The sequence below is a fragment of the Nannobrachium achirus genome, assembly GCF_963921795.1.
Source record: "Nannobrachium achirus genome assembly, chromosome: 4".
NCBI lineage: Eukaryota > Metazoa > Chordata > Actinopteri > Myctophiformes > Myctophidae > Nannobrachium > Nannobrachium achirus.
In genome coordinates, this window is record NC_137813.1 from 30,434,851 (window position 1) to 30,452,997 (window position 18,147).

The 18,147-nt window shown below is 42.6% G+C and overlaps 1 protein-coding gene across 2 annotated transcripts in view; it reads left to right on the forward strand.

Moving 5' to 3' along the window:
• arhgdig (Rho GDP dissociation inhibitor (GDI) gamma) overlaps nt 1-18,147 on the forward strand; it is a gene marked incomplete at its 5' end in the record, with an annotated part of 57,686 nt that overhangs the window by 38,404 nt on the left and 1,135 nt on the right. For both annotated transcript variants that reach the window (XM_080724183.1, XM_080724182.1), the window contains one exon: nt 11,367-11,443. In XM_080724183.1, coding sequence (XP_080580309.1) covers nt 11,367-11,443 — 77 coding nt within the window. The remainder of the gene's footprint in view (nt 1-11,366; nt 11,444-18,147) is intronic.

Consider the following 18,147-nt stretch of genomic DNA (forward strand, 5'->3'; position numbering starts at 1 on the left):
CGTGAGTACATCATTTGTTTAGCTAACTGTTAGACTTGTGTTGACTTTACGTCTGCACGTATGGCGCTGGTGTGCCGTGAGGACGTCGGCACGTGTGCCACGTGATCCCTCTCTCTCTCTCTCTCTCTCTCTCTCTCTGTACACGCGCGCAGAGGGGTCGAGGTGCTCTCTCTCTCTCTCTCTCTCTCTCTCTCTCTCTCTGTGTACACGCGCGCAGAGGGGTCTGAGGGACATGCGCAGAGGGGTCTGAGGTGGACATGTCGTGCCGTTACTGCACTGTGCCTATGCCTATGTGGGCGGCTATGTGGGCGCGGCTCTTAAAGGAATGTAATAATAGATAAAGCTTGGCGAGATAGGAAGTCATAAGAATGAGTTGTCAATGCCCCTGGTGGATGAATTTGTTAATGCTCTATACCAGGGGTTCTCAAACCTTTTTAGGCCGTGACCCCCAAAATAAGCATATTTGAACTGGGGAACCTCACCCTGACAAGCACTTGGAATTGTAGGTATTACATTTAATGCGACTCGGTTGGGCAGATAAATATTGTGAAAATAGCAGATCTACATGCTCACAACGCCTCGCAACTATTTTCACACGATGTTTCGCCTCTTGCTTATTTAATATTTGACAGTTTGGCCAGTCCTATCGAATATTCGACTATTCGAATACTTTGAGGTTGAATAATTTGAATACTAAAAATCACTATTCGTGAATGCCCTATCGCGTGCAAAAAAGTGATCTAAGTCATTGACAAAGCTGTTTGTACAAAATTGGTCTGCAGTGAGTTCTGGCCAACCATTGTCTTTATTCCACGACACACCTCCCCTGCGTCATTGTCCTTGAGAAGCTGTTCCCCCCTGGCTTTGTAGTCCTTCTTTGCTTGGTTCAGTTTCTGTATTTATCTTTGAATATATTTTCCCATGCATCTGTCATTCATTTTAAAATCCTGTAATTTAGGATTTTGTGGATACATTTTTGTCTGTTTGTCGGGGGATCACATACTGTAGCGGTATGTACAGTACACAGAAGTTAATATAGCATGTGACCACTTCTATATGTTTGTCTATATCTGGGAATTCACTTGCCTGTCTATACATTGAAAGCAACCTCGTAAGGTCAATATACCCTCCACATATCAGATTTTATTTTTGTCTGTCAGATGGTTGGAAAAACACAATGTCATGGTTCGATGCACCTTTTCTCATTGCCTAGTATTGAGTCTTAATATCACCAATATAGGAGTATACTATACACTGTACAGTATATAGCAATAGTTTTTGATCCTCTAGTTCTAGTAAAAGATTTGACATATTGCCGTTAGTGTTGCACCTCTGAGCAACCATTAAAGTCACCCCATATTATTTTTGGTGCATCTGGGGAGATAGCTTCCAGATCCTGGACATATTGGTAAAAAGTCTCTGTGACAATCGTATAGTTAGCATGGGGTGGAAATAAACTATGGTCTCGAAAATCCATACAAATATCTGTGTTTCAATGAAACCAAAAGGATTGTTGGGTGTATTCGTGCCGTGGTGAGTCTCACCATAATAGTTTTTGCATCATTTGCTGTTTATTTACAACAACACATCTCCAATCATTGTCGTGGCCTGTTGGTTCCTTTGCGTATCGCTGATACAAACCCCAGTAATGCCAGAGTGTCGCTGTCGATTGAGAGGTCCATCCATGTCTCATGTGTCATCCATGTTCATAGACTGTGGCGTGAAGTCAGGTGTTGGTCTCCTGGGCTGTTAGAGCTGTGTCCCAGGTCCTTAACCCATTTAGAACGGGTACACATTATTGAATGCTTTAACTATTATTGAAAAATAGCAGATATACAAGCTCACAGCGCGGCACCGAGTGCCGCGCTGCGAGCTTGTAGATCTGCTATTTTTTTAAAATCGTGAACATTTGAATTTTGACCCGATTCTATAAGTGTCTTTTGAATCCTTCTAAGATTTTTTGAAAAACCCATGTTTCTACATCAGCAATCTGGCTAGCCATTGTCAAAGAAAAGGTCCTTTTCACTTAGCTGGAGTTCAGTCAGCCTGTTCTTGAAACCTTTTCATGTGAAGGACCCCCAAAATGATATTTATTTGGCCACGGACCCGCATCTCAAAATAGTTAGTTCCAGGGACCCCCCAGAAGCAAAATTTGAGCTACAAACATTCGCTTTGAAAATACATAGTCAAAGATTTGCACACATTTTCACAACTTTTTCAAAAATAGCAGATCTACAAGCTCGCATGCATCGTGGCACTCGGTGGCGCGTTGTGAGCTTGTATATAGCTATTTCTTTTCACTGGTTAAAGCATTCAATAATTCTAGGCCTAAGGAATAGTTCACCCCCAACTCCCTTGTAGGGGTGTTCTATTGTCAGTGGGCGGGACTAACATACAAGGAAATAGGAAAGAAGTGTAGGAAATAGGATTTGATTTAAGGACCAACCTGGGACGCAGCTCTAGTGCTTGCTCGCTGAGCCAAGCTGGAGTAATGTCTCTAATGCTACGGTGTCTCCCTCCACACCGTGTCATGGCATTCTGACAGGAAACAGTCACTGCAGTACAGGAAATGCTCTTTGGCAAGACCAGAGAGACATCCTAAAGAACTCAACAAAGCTTGTTGTCTCAGGATGGTGAAATCGCTATCATACATCTTGTGTAATGTATGTGTACTAGCCTAGGGAAATCCATCATTTGTCTTTGTGTAATATACCGTATGTGTGCAAGGGAAATGTTGTGCAATGTATCAAATGATTAATGCTAATTCTGGCTCATATTCAATTTGATGTTTAAGCTCAGTCTATTTGTTTTAGTTTTTCCATTGGTTTGTGAGTGAATGTGTGCATGCAAACACATGCCATCTGCTTGTGCACATGGCATGCGTTTGCATTTGACATCTCTGTTTGCTTGCATGAGTGTGTGTATGTCCATGTGTCTGTGTATGCTTGTGCAAGTATTTCCGCCGCCAGTTCATGCATTTTATGTGCATGCATACTTGTAAGTACGTGCGTGGGAATAGAGAGTGAAGGAGAAAGAGAAATTGTGCTGGGAGAGAAAGTATATACAGTAGCATCACAAATCTCTCCAGTAAGCAGCAGTGCAATATTACTGGAGTATCATATTGCAGTCAGTCTGACCGGCACCAGACTGGATGGGCAATGGACTTTTCATTGGTGGCTGAGCGCATTAGAGACCTCATTATACACTATATGGGCTGTTAACAGCACAGCATGCTACTCTAAGTAATGACTAGCCAATACGCGCGCGTGTGTGTGTGTGAAGGCAAGGGTGGGGATAAGGGGGGCAGAAAGGGAAAAAGAGGAAGGGTTCATTTCTGTTTATGTGTGTGATGTGTGTGCATACATACGTGAGTGTGTGCATACTGCACTACTCATGAACTGGAGGCGTGCGTGCGTGCGTGCGTGCGTGCGTGCGTGCGTGCGTGCGTGTGAGAAAGAGAGAGAGAGAGAGAGGAAGGGAGAGCGAAAGGGTGAGATGCAGCAAAACAGTGGAATAGACTCAATAGAGGGAGTGAAATAGATTTTGGTTTATAGTGCACAAGCGCAGTAGACGGGAGCCTCTGGTTTGTACGCCGTATGTGACCTGTGGCCTCAACAAAAGCCCTTACCTCTGCAATGTTCCTGTGTGTGCCCCTGCCTCAACCTCACCGTCCTGCTGCATGCACTGCTGCCCTTTCACTCATTGTGTGAACAAAACATCTCAGCTTCTGGCTTGAGCCATTCTCTGACAATTATTATTACTAGAAGCTGGGCCGCCCGGACCTGGCCAACTCGGAACAATGTAAATAGGGAATGAATGCCCCGCCCTTTAATGCAAACCCCATTATACCTGTTTTCATAGGACCCGTTTTGACCATCTGTCTGCCTGTGTCCATTTATGCCCATATATGGAGATATCTGTATCTGTCTGTCTGTCTGTCGGCGTCCATTTTATGTCCATATATGGAGATCACTGCAGTTATAGTTCTGGGTCCATTTTATGCCCATATATGGAGATATCTGTCTATCTGCGTCCATTTTATGCCCATATATGGAGTATCTGTCTGTGCCTCCAACTGTGTTGCAGACTCAGTGCCGGTTCCCCCTTTAATGCAAACCTCATTATACCTGTGGTCATAGGACCCGTTTTGAACATCTGTTTGCCTGTGTCCATTTATGCCCATATATGGAGATATCTGTATCTGTCTGTCTGCGTCCATTTTATGCCCATATATGGAGATCTTTGACCATCTGTTTGCCTCTGTCCATTTATGTCCATATATGGAGATATCTGTATCTGTCTGTCTGCAATCCATTTTATGCCCATATATGGGGGCATTCATTTTATGCCCATATATCATATGCCCATATATGGAGATCTCTGTATGAGTCAGCCCTTGTGCCGATACGTCCATTTATGCCCATATATCTGTGTAGCCCATATGGAGATCTGCCCATATGCCCATATATGGAGATACATAACCATGGCATTTTGTGTTGACTCATGTTGCGTACGCGATGTCAGAGCCTTTTATGAAATGATGTCACAATGAGTCAGCGCTTGCGCCGATTTCCTCCGGAACAGCCTGATGTCAACAATCAGCTCCGCATAAGGAGATTCCGAACGTTTTGTGCCGTTTCGGAAAAAACGCGCGTCGGGTCGATTTCCTCCGGAACAGCCTCCGAACGTTTTGCGCCGTGAGTCAGCAGAAGTGATGTCAGATTGCCCATATGCCCTGCCCATATGCCCATATATGTAGCCCATATGGAGATCTGCCCATATGCCCATATATGGAGATCTCTGTATGAGTCAGCCCTTGTGCCGATACGTCCATTTATGCCCATATATCTGTGTCCCCTTTATGCCCATATGAGTCAGCAGTGCCCATATGCCCATATATGTAGCCCATATGGAGATCTGCCCATATGCCCATATATGGAGATACATAACCATGGCATTTTGTGTTGACTCATGTCGGCATTTTGTGTTGACTCATGTTGCGTACGCGATGTCAGAGCCTTTTATGAAATGATGTCACAATGAGTCAGCGCTTGCGCCGATTTCCTCCGGAACAGCCTGATGTCAACAATCAACAATCAGCTCCGCATAAGGAGATTCCGAACGTTTTGCGCCGTTTCGGAAAAAACGCGCGTCGGGTCGGGTCGAGGCCGGGCACTGCACTCCGCGCCGCGGCGGAGAACGCGCGTGCCGAATCTGAAGCCGGTGGGACGAACGGTTCTCGAGATACGCGGATTACATACACGCAGACAGACAGACAGACAGACACGCAGAGACTTCTCGCATTTATAGATAGATTATTATTATTATTCATGTTTAATGACTTTATATTATTCCACCAAAACCACAATAAATGCTTCACATTTGACTGCATGTGGAACTGCAAAACATTTGAACGGTCCATGCAATATATATTTAATACTCTGTCCATCCATCCTTTCACTACTTTGGTCCCAAACAGTATACTCTATCTTGAAAACTATGCTCTGGATTGCCATGAAATCTCATGTGCACCTTCATGGTCCCCTACTACTTTTCCTCTATACTGCCACCATCAGGCCAAAATGTCCACTAGATTCCACAAGATACAGCATATCAAAAGGGTTAAACTTGCAGTTCATTCATGCTCTGTTGAAGATGACCTATTTGAGTTATCCCATGACCTACACTCTAGGTATTATCATCAAATAATATATCTCATTATATTATAATGGGTAGATTCCATGATGAACCCTATTGATTTTGGTGACCCCATGGCTTGTACTCTAACCCCAACTTTGGCTAATTTTGTGAATGGGAGAAAATAGCAGACTCTAGGGGTTGTTAGCAGTGCGACAGTCTTTTTGAGCTGTGCCTTGGTGCTCCAATGCTTGACAGAGTGTGTATGGGTATGTATGTACCTATGTTTGCAGCATGGCCTGCAATACGGCTGGGTGACCTACCTTCAAGTGGCACTGTTGAGCAGCCTGAACGGCCATTCACACTGAGCACTAAAGCTATAGCTATATCAAGTGGCCACCAAAGGCACCGCTCACTTCATAATGGGTGTGATTTTAAGTCAAGGAGCAAAATAGCACATACCGCATTGCACCCTTAATTAACATATGAACACTCCACCATGCTTTAAATATGCTGGCGAGTCTTAAAAACCTTAAGTGTTTGTGTTACGTGCAACTTGCATAATAAGCATTGCGCATAAGATGGTGGCGTTATCACGTAAATAAAAGCCCAAAATTGGGCTCTCTAAATCTTAAGCTTTTCTCTCTCACACTCTCAAACACTGAGACTTTCACTGACCTTCTCTTTCTCACTGATATTATAACTTCCTCTGTGAGATGACATAAATCACCAGCCCTCATATCAGTGTGTCTTTACCTCTGTGACAACGTGCTCCAGGCCTTAACTATATAGATCACTTAACCTTCACATAAATGCCAGCTCTGTGACAGACGGAACAGCTCTTTGGTTAATTTCAGATCAGTTTATGAGCTGCTGTGTGCTTTTATGATATTCCTCTAGTCTATACATCATGGTAAATCTTCCAATGGGGCCAACTGTGAAATAGGTGCACACACACTCAAAGCACTGTATGGTGTTTTGTATAAACACCTTCATTAAACTGAACATGTTATGGTGACCAAAACATTTTGCTAACAAGCTGATTATTCAAATTAGTGTTAGTGTTAGTCTTTGTTGCTCTCAGCAGCCATGATAGTCTCCCATCATGTAACCATCTGTCCTCCTACATGGCAGTAACAGATGTTATATGTCAGAGTAGCCTGCACTAAGGCTTGAATTGTGTAGCTGCACTGCAAAATCCTGTTAGATTAACTTTGAAGACCCTATTTTGAAGCTCTTATGCCCAGCTCTTATGCCTTAATTAAGTGATAACAGCACCATCTTATGCACAATCGTTATTATGCAAGTGGTGCTGAACGCAAACACCTCTCCAGCATATTTAACGCATGGGGGTGTGTTCATATTTTAATTAAGGAGCACAATGAATGTGATAGCTGCTATTTTGCACCTTGGCGTAGTGTGCAATTTACCGCACAATAGCAACATGGCCACTGGTCACGCCTCCACCTCTTAATTTAAAGGAGAATTTTGGGGATAAACAACGTTCCTACCCTTTAAAAGTATCTTTTTAGAAGCTTCCAGGATGTTCCAGCAGTTGTTTGTTCCAAAGAAGCAATGTAGTCAATTTTGGTCCGAGCCATCATACCCAAACAGGGCTTAAAACGGGAACTACTGGATCAATTGTTAATCTTTTTTTCCCTCACTTCCAGTCCATTTTCTCGCTACACATCAGTCGCCGACACTGTTAGCAACACATACAAGCTAATACATCTCAAGGGGCGCGCCATTGTTGTTGTTAAAACGTTCAACTCTTGGTGTCTTGAGTACCGCAAGACACCAAGTCTTGCTGTACTTCCTCTGTGTCCCATCCACTTGCATTGGAGATGAGGGAGGGATTTCAACTGAGTTCAGAGTTCAGCATTTTAACAACAACAATATGGAGATGTATTAGCTTGTATGTGGTGCTAAAAGTGCCTGCGACTGATTCTCCTTCTCCTTTAAGTCATAAGAGCTGGCGTTATTAACACATGGGCGGCCAAGGTTTATAACATTTATAGCTGTTGCTGGTGCCACCATTGACTTACGTTATGTTTTGATGAGCCCCGCAAGCTTCGTGCGTGTGCACGTGCGTGTCCAGAGAAGATTGAGGAGGTACTCCATTTGTTTACAAACGCTCGCGAAACTCGCGGTAAAAAAATCGCGGTAAATTCGCGGTAAAGTGTCGCCGTGAAAACAATCAGCTCTCTGCCTCCATGGGGCTGTTTTTACCTCATTCTCAGATAAAGCCGTTCTTATGTTTCAAAGTAGAATCTAAAGCCATGTAAAATCCTTCCGTGTGGGGAGAGACAGGGGGCTTCCTGCTCTGGCTGGGTGACGTAATGGATTCAGGGCATGCAAAGGGAAGCTGCGGTCTCGAAAAGTTAACTATTTGTTGACTCGTCCCTCGACGATATAACTTCCTGTGGCAGGGTGACATCTAGTGGCCATAACTCGTCCCTGAACGCGTTTGGCTCCCCAAGTGTTAAGAGCTTCAAAATAGGGCTGTGAGAGTCTAAAACTTGCTGTGTGCCAAATAATCCCTTGTGCAATGGCTGAAAATTATAGTAACAAATGAATACTTTTCCATCTAGAGAAGCAATGTGGTAGCCTGCTTACATGATTCTGGACTGCACTGTCTTAACTAGCAAGACAACAATGTGGAGCAGTGCAGCAGTCAGACAACAATGTGGAGCAGTGCAGCAGACATTTTGCACATTACTGTTGTATCCAGTGCTGCAGTAACTGGGGCCGTTATACTGTATGTTATACACACTGGTTTATCTTTTCAATCAATTATCTGTGAGTGTGATCACACGCCTGCAAGTTGTGTGTATCTGAATACAGGTGTGCGTGTGTGTGTGTGCGTGCGTGCGTCTGAGAAGCCAGTAGGGCGTTCCACCAGTGACCTATTTCCTTGTCCAGATGGTCCCTGGGGAGTTGTCTCCTCCTGTCTCCATCTCTCTGGAGAATAAGGAGCAGGGAAACCAGATTGAGGAGACGACAACGGGCAGAGAGGGAGGGAGGGAAGGGGAGATGAGCTTCTCTTTGTTTAGTTTAAGCCACAGTAACACCTTTATATCATCTTCATCTCCTTTCCAACTCTCAACCTTTGTATTTCTTCCTAATTTATATCTCACTTCGCTTTATTTAGTCCCCTCATCTCCTTCCTTCCATCTGAATGAATGTTATGCTACTGTAAGACGCATGTGCACACAAGCCACGCATATGCACATACTATTCTTAATTCATGTTAATGTAACACGTCATGCAGCACGCACATAAACGTGTGGTCAAACGTGCATGCACACATGCACCCTGACATTCTGAATGATTATGTTACAAATTTCTGCTTTGGTCCATTAATAAATATTATCAAATAAATTAGTAAATAATTATGGTAGTATGCATATTTATTAGGGATGTCCAATATTGACTTTTTTATAACCGATAACCGATAATATCCAACTCTTCATTTCCGATACCGATATTAACCGATACCGATATATGCTAATATAATATCTAGCAGTGATTCTCAACCATTTGAATTTCAAGGACTCCCAGTTTGAAATGCATTAGGCTATATCACTGGGACCCCAATTTACAGTATATTATAACATCATATTAATTAAGAGTGTATGGTTCCATTTGTACACTAAGAGTTACAGACCTGTAAGGGTCCATTTGGTTCCATTTGTACACTCAAGAGTTACAGACCCATAAGGGTCTCTAACATTTAGCTGGGGAACCCCTGGAACACCCTCAAGGATACCTGAGAGTCCCCAAACCCCACTTTGGGGTTTTTGGCACACCCCTAAGTACCATACAGTAAGAACTCCTGTAAAAAAAAAAAAAAAAAAAAAACAATACAGATATTTTCCGATATATATCTTCCGATATGAATTTTTATGCTAATATCGGCCGATAATATCGGACATCCCTTATATTTGTAATACCTTTTCGCTATTCAACACAGACCAGTTCTGTAGACTGGGCGCTGATTGTTGTAATGGTATGTACAGTATAGGGAGTTTCGCCTCGTTGTAGAATCTTTTTGCCCCCTCTCTTTTTATCCTCTGCTTTCCTCTCCTCTCCTCTCTTTCCTCACCTTTCCCTTCTTCCTTTCCTTTCCTCCCCTCCCTCTCCCTCTCTCTCTCTCTCTCTCCATTACAAAGCACTCATGGCTGAGCGCTGGTTTTGAATTGACATTATAAAGTGATTAGCCAGTCAATGCTTTTGTGATACTGCGCTGTTACAATGGCCTGGGACGGTTTATTATTTTTTCTCCTTTCTATAAACTCATTCACCCCCTCTGGCCCAGACACAGAGAAGACAATGCCATTGTACTAAAATGTGCTTTAGCTGCATAAATGTAGAGCCTATACGGTATATTAATGTATTAATATTTGCTAGACTGGTTCCCTTTGGGCAGCGGCCTACTGGGGACCGCAAAAGTCAGGAACAATGTAAGTCGAGAATGACTTATATAATACCCGTTGTACCCAATGCAGTACCATTACCATAACCATGGTAAAGAATATGGCGATATGGGTATCCCTGATTTAGTCAGAAACTGCTGATGTTGTGTTGATGACGTACATGGGGATGGGACAGTTCTGTTGTGCACGCCACGTACTGTGTATATTAGTGCAGCAGCACAAATCTTGGTTAATCAAGGAACCGATGCCTGCACCCAGACACAGAGGTTTGGTGCGTCCTCCACAAAGATATTGGTTCTTGGAAACCGTTGGTCTGACCAAATTCACACTGCACACCCCAGTAACATCAGCGACACACATGCCAAGTTTGAGGTCAATTGGTCAGACAGTGGCCGAGTTATGCACTCAGACAGACAAAAAGTTTTTTTTAATTCATAGATATATTTATGCTATATTTTTGCAGGTGAGATGAAAGTGTTACATAATGCAGACTATGATATGGGCCTATGACTATAGTATTTATCCATCTTCTTCTGATACTGTTGGCCTGCTAAAGCTTTCTCTTAATTCTGAGAGTGTATACAAATGTAACCAAATGGATTTCAGGATTATACAGTGTAGTTTCTCTGAGGATCTAAAAGTGGAACATTAGATTCTCTGATGAGTCATTATTAGATTAAGAACAACTTTTGCAGAGAAGTTTTTTAAATACTTCAGGGTTTTTTTTCGTCTTCAAAATTATCAACACAATAATTCTCTGCACCAACAGTGTGATCTTATAATGAGTCATCATGGTATGTTGGGTGCTTTGACCATGTTCCACTTGCACTGCTTTTCTATCCTACCAGGAATTTGATTGCATTCACCTTCTATCTATGGGACACCATGCAGGTGAATGCAGTTAGTACTTGGTAGGAGACAGAGCCAGCAGTGCCAGGGGTCCTTGAGGACCATGATTTACAGTACTTACTACAGCAAGGGTCTTCAGCAGGGGGTCCGGGACCCCTAGAGGGTCCTCAGAGTTACTACAGGGGATCCTCCAAATCTTTGTGTGACTTTTCTTCTCCTTTTTTATATTAACCACTTGAACCCTACTCTCCATATTCTGAGAACTTTAGCCAAAATAGCAGATCTACAACCTCACAACGCCTCACGCTGTCCCTGCTTCATCTTTCTCTCAGCTAAGGGGTCCTTGGCTTGAAAACATTGAAGACCCCTGTACTACAGTATGAATATAGCATGTGATGTCATTTGCCTGTGATGTGAGCATGATGTCATCTGTTCTGTTCACAGGAGACCTCTATGCTCTGAAGAAACAGAGCTTCACCATGAAGGAGGGAGTGGACTACAGGGTTAAGATCCACTTCAAGGTAATGATGGACAGACGGATGGACGGACGGACGGATGGATGGATGGGATCATTTAATTTTGGAAGGATAGAGGGATGGATCAGTGGATGGATGGATGGAGGAGAAGTGCATGGATGAAACAGACAGATAACTAATCAGCGACTGAGAAAGGGATGGAGGTGGGAGGGGGGTGACAGGGGGCGAGAATGGAACAAGCAGTGGTGGAAAAAGTACTTAAATTCTTTACTTAATAAGTAAAAGTATCAATACTGCAATGTAGAAATACTCCTTTACAAGTAAAAGTCTGGAATTCAACATTTACTTGAGTAAAAGTACAACATTATTGGTATCAAAATGTACTTAAAGTACAAAAGTATAAAGTACTCATGATGCAGAATGTCCCATTTGGGTGCCCTCACACCAAAATACCTAGAGTGGAATCCGCCAATGCATTTCAATGAGAATGGAGCGTTTTTGGCAGAAATCCTCTACTGGCAAAAAACGCTCCTTTCTCATTGAAATGCATTGGCGGATTCCACTCTAGGTATTTTGGTGTGAGGGCACCCTTTCACAAGTTTTATAATGTATAGAAAAAAATAGCCGATCTACAAGCTCACAATGCGTCGCTTCGTGACACATTGTGAGCTTGTAGATCGGCTATTTTCAAATGGCCAAAATGTATATAGGGCTGAAGTGAAGTGAAGTAAACGCAGTGGAAATTGGAAATACTCAAGTAAAGTACAAACATCTCAAAATCGTACTCAAGTACAATACTTAAGTAAATGTACTTAGTTACTTTACACCACTGTGAACTAGACACCTGCTTTCATGCAGCGCACAACGTTCCTCTGAGCCGTGATGTCAGCGGGGATGGTGATCATGTTGAATCAATGTATTTGACTGTTTGATGTTGCTGTATGGCTGCAACAGTGAGCGAGTTCACGTCCTCTGTGTCCTCTGTGTCCTCTGTGTCCCCACGTCCCCTCCCTGCATTCATTCTCTCATTTCATCCCCTCCCTGGCGCTCCTCCTCCGTTGCTCTTTCTCTCGTAATCAGACCGTCACTGTCCCATCCCGTCTGTCCCTTCTATCGTTCTCTCCATCTCTCTGCCCCACACACACCCCACTTTAGCTTTCAGTGGTTCTGTTATCCTACGTTTCCTCTCTCTCTCTTCATCTCTCTCCCTCTCTCTGTTTCTCTCTCCCTGGCTATCTCTCTCTACCTCTCTTTCTCTCCCTGCCCCTCTTTCCATCTTCTGTGTCTGTCTGTCTCTCTCTCTCTCTCTCTGACTGTCTCTCTCTCTGTCTCTCTGAATTCAAATAGCTCTGTCCGTCTGTCTGTCTGTCTGTCTGTCTGTCTGTCTGTCTGTGTGACTGTGACTCTGTGTGTCTGTGTGTCTGTCTCTCTTTCTCTCCCTCTCTCTCTCCCTCAGCTCAGTTCATTTTATTGTCCTGGTAGAGTGACATGTGGTTTTGCACTGCAGTCAGGGTCAAGTAGCCCACAGACAAAACAAACAACACAGAGTCATCATTTAAAACGGCACATCCTAGACAGATTACACGCTCCCAACGACGGAAGGGGTCTTTCTGCTCAGTCTCCCTTCCTCTCTCACTCTCTCTCTCTCTCTCTCTCTCTCTCTCTGTCTCTCTCTCTCTCTCTCTCTCTCTCACTGACTCATTTCCCGTCTCTGTCCTTTTCTTTTTTCTTTTTTACTCTCTCTCACACAACTCCCTTTGCCCTCGTCTTTCTTTCTCATACCTACTGTTCTGTTTTTATCCTCTCACGGCCCCTTCCTTCACAATCCTAAACAAATCAGCAAACACTGCGCATACACACGCATAAACATAGTGTTCTTCCCATGCTGTTCTCCCATGTCCACTATAAATAGCTGTAGAATGTAGATTCTGAAATATTTCTGAATATAAATTGGGGACAGACAAATGGGAAGTGCCCAGGGACCAGCGTGGACATTTGTGGGATGGCCCTGAACTTTGAAGCAGGAGGTTTTCTTTTTCCGGTGGATATGCTTTATAGATATTTCAGTCGTCTACGGTACTGTACCTTTTAGGGCAGGGGTGGGCAACTTTGATGATGGCGAGGGCCACTATATTTCCACCTTCACTCCAGAGGGCAGCATTGCATATTGCTGCGTCCTACTTTGACATTCTAGTATCTCAAAACAAAAGAAGCAAATATAGCAGATCTACAAGCTCAAAACGCATCGCGCTGCGATGCGTTTTGAGCTTGTAGATTGCCTATTTTTGCTTCTTTTGAATTGGAATCCTGAATTATTTTTTGTTATTTTTTAATTGGAATCCTGAAATGTTACATTTTGATTTAATTTCAATTTAGTTATATAGGCTACTCATGTTAAATGTATGAACTTAAATACAAATACATTGGACATAAACAAAGACATTTGAATACTACTATACTAGTCATTAAGCTACTAATATAGACTGACGGAAATAAAGCAGGTCATGTTTGGAATTGTAACAGCTGAAATCAATAATATATCAGTAATCCGGGATTAACCTGCGGGCCGCATTAAGCAAAGGTGGGGGCCGCATGTGGCCCCCGGGCCGCCTGTTGCCCATGTATGTTTTAGGGGATGCACTCAGGTTGACTCCACACACTGACTAGAGACTTTTGATTAAATTAGACCATGTTGTTGTCCAAAAATAGAAAAGATCCCCTGAGGATTTGGTTGGAAATACCATTAGATTCCAGGATATCATGCAGAGTGTAATCAGAAGCATCACAGTGATATCAGAGCGTGATGTCAGAGCGTGAGAGTCAATCAACAAAAAAGACAAGCGTTACGTACGTACATACAGATGTGATGTTTCTGATAGTAAACTGCGACCTACGGTCGCAATAAGAACTGGATGTGCTTGCTCTACAGCAGTGGTTCTGAGGGGGTTCCAGGGGGTCCTCGACCTGATAGATAGTCAGGAACAAAATGGACCCTTATGTGTCTGTACTCTGTAACTCTGAGAGTGTTCAAATGGAAACTGCAAATGGAACCAAATGGATCTGTACGCTCTCAGAGTTAAATTAACACTGATGATACTACAGATTGAGGCAGTGTGGTGTGAAGTACTGTAACTAAGTACATTTACTCAAGTACTGTACATACATTTTGAGTTCCGGACTTTTACTTGTAACCGAGTGTTTCTACTTTTACTTAGTAAAAACATGTGAGTACTTTTCCCACCACTATATTGAGATCCCAGAGATCAAAATGTTATCAAATGGGGTCGATGGCCAAATGCATATCAAACTGTGGGTCCTTGAAATTACAATGGCTCAGAATCACTGCTATAGAGGGCTAATAATAAATTATGTCAATTTGGGGGTCCTTAACATGAAAGCAAACAAAAAAGAAACAGGATTTGCAAGGCTACAATAAATGGAATAAAGATTTTTTGTAACAACATATAAGTGACAACGTGATCTAAAACAGAACAGAACATCTCAGTCTCCAATCTGGGCAGAATTACAGCGGGGGTGTAATGTTCTGCTTCAGTGCAGTGCGTGCAAAATGTGCACTGTGTACGGTGCAATGCCATTAACTTACAGTAGCATGTCAATACTGTATACTAATAGAAAAAACATCTAAACAGAACTGACCAAATGTAGTATACTACACTTCACTTTGGTCGTGCTGGTCAGCTTTGTAAGACAAATGAAAAAATTCCGACACTAACCCTATATCTAACCCTAACCCTAAACTTAACCCCTATGGGAGTGTCGCCACTCCGACAATTAGAAGTCAATTTCGGAGTGGCGACATGTCGGAATGGAGAGCGACTCCCAGAAAAATGATGTCACGTCAGAATCAAGGCGAAACACCTGGAAAGAGGGAGTCCCAAAACCAAACACCCAAATATTTCAGTGTCTCTGGACAACATCAATGCTGATTGACTGTCAGGACGCAATGGGTGGAGTGGGGGGGGAAGCGAATGTCGCTTCAGGTGGATTTTTCCAGCTGGGGCGAAGATACCGAGGTGACCGTTCGCGTCGCCCCGTTTGGCTTGTTTCGTGCCCGCTCATGCATCGTCTCGTCTTCGCATTTACTTTGTTTGCCTACTTGTGCTTGAGAGCTGTGAGCATGTGAGCAGTCCTAGCCAATCAACGGTGACACCTACCAAACAACACGGGTTACGCGGCGAGCTGAAGTGAGCAAGCTTGTGCCTTGGCTACCAAACAACGCACTAACCATCAGCGCGACTACGTGGGCGTGGCCAGTTAGTCCTTTGTAATATAGGATAGGATACGAGATGTGTGTGTATATATATTGTATATTATTAAATAGTATAAAAGTAGCCTCGGGATCCACTCATTTCAAGAAGAAAAGCCTGGGCTAGCCCCCCTGTAACTGTGGTTCACAACATTTTTATTGTAATTTTGCCCATGTAAAATATATGTAGCCGTTCAGATATCTTATTTTACATCAGTATTGTTCATGTGAACTGGTTTGTTTACCCTTATCCATTATAATAATCGCTATGTCCACCGCGGATCACTTCCTCATCATGTGAGCGGCCAGCAGAACAGAGAGAACAGCACACAGCAGACAGAGGGGGTGAGGGGAGGGAGGGAGGAGAACAAATGCTATTGGCCGGAGACTCCCGGTGAGATTTGCCGGGTGGTGTTCTGGGGCATAGAATGTCCGCGTTCGGTTAGACTAGTATAAAAGTATTATACACTCCAATTATATATCACATCACTGTCTTGTGGAAACCTCCTATCTTCATATTTTAACTTTTTGTGTTTTTTTCATAAATGGATGTCCTACTTGATCATACTACAGTGTCACACAAAAGCATCAAAAGTAGCAGATCCATAAGCTCGCAACACGTCGCGAATCGATTCATTTTGAGCTGGTAGATCTGCTACTTTTGCTGTTTTCGAATTTGAATCCTGAAAAGTAACAGTTTTAGACATGGGATTTCCCCCCCCACAGAGATGATATTGTATCAAGAACATACTGTAATGGTGTAAATACTTAGTGTGTGTTATTAAATACTAACATTAAATAATTATGCTTGTACTTCACATGTACTAATATTACTAACAGAAAATATACATGAAAGAAGATATCATTTAGAAACCATGCATATAATTTGAAAGATAAATTAAACAAAATGTCTCTGTGGAATTGAGGGTGCCTGTGTTAGACGCTTGTGCGTGTGTGCGCGCTTGCTGGCATCGGTACAACAGAATGGGAAGGCAGTACAGTCTAGGAGGGGCTTGGCTCTGAAGGAAAAGGGAGATGTGCTAAGAATTACCAAAAGGTCCAGAGACAGTCTCATTAAGCTCTGAGGACACCTGCTGGTTGAACACTGCTACTGCATTTAGGCAGTGCAAAACGGGATTTGGTTCTATAAATTGCAGTTCAGTGAATTACATTCAGTTTCATTCAGGTCAGTTCATTTAAATTAAGTTCAGTTGACTTCAATTCCATATTATTGTCAGTTCACATTACACAAATACACAGTGAACATAATTTTACTCTGAGACAAGATGCATTACAAGAATAGTGGTTCAAGGTTCAAGGTTGTACTTTATTGTTATGTCTTTTGTACAGGTACATAAGAGTAAAATTTGCTTTTGTTTGGCATCCTTCAGACAATGCAGTCGTATATCAAAAAACAATATAATAACAGCAAACCACATCTAAAAATAATAATAATAATCTAAAAAGATGTAAATAATAGTAAGACGTAAAAAAAGAGAAGATAAAATAAAGGAGTGCAAAAGGCAAAAAGAGCAACAGGAAAAGAAAAGAGCATCCTCAGATGTACATGTGCAAAAAGTTTGGCATATTCTATACGCCACAGCATATTTTTCCTAGCGATTCCTTTTTCCCTGGATCTTTCTCGTTTTTGACAGTTCGTTCATGTGCCTGACTGTTCGTGGAAAGAAGCTCTTTTGCAGTCTGTTGCTAGTAGCTTTGAGACTGCGTAGACGTTTTCCATGAGGCAGCATCTTGAACAGACTGTGGTTGGGATGGTGAGGATCTTTGATGATTCCACAGGCTTTGTTGACACAGCGCTCGTCGTAGTGTAAACAAGAGTAGTGCATACAACACATACAGTGCACATAATGTATGGGGGAAATTACATAAGTTTAGAAATCTTGTTTTGGTGGTGTGAAAATGAAACAAAACTGCTCCTCTTGAGTTTAGGCCATCAGGGTAGGTGACACTAATGGCAATGGTATTAAAGGGTAATTTTGGCCATTTTCATACCTGTAGTAGGCCTACCTGTAGTGGTCTAGACCAGTGGTTCTCAACCTTTTCAGGCCGCGACCCCCAAAATAACGAGGCTTTAAATTTTGTATAACATGGTTCTATTTCTTGTTCTAATATTTGACAATTTGGCCAATGTTTAATTTGTCCTTTTAGAGGTATTAAAAAGTCCTTGAATTGTCACTTACCAGAAATGTGCAGACACCCTCTATACACTTAAACATTATGTTGGTTTGTTTATTGTTGAGTGAGAAAACAATATTGCACATTAAGTTAATCTTAGACCACCCTGGGGGTCCCGACCCACAGGTTGAGAACCACTGATCTAGAGTCATTTGTTGTTCGAAATGGCAAGCTCCACTTTCCAAACTGGGTAGGTCAAAATAACTTAAACAGAGCCATTTGTCTTAAGTAGGCCTACATTCATTAAAATTTGCTGTCATGTCATGACAGTTCTGAACACCTTCAC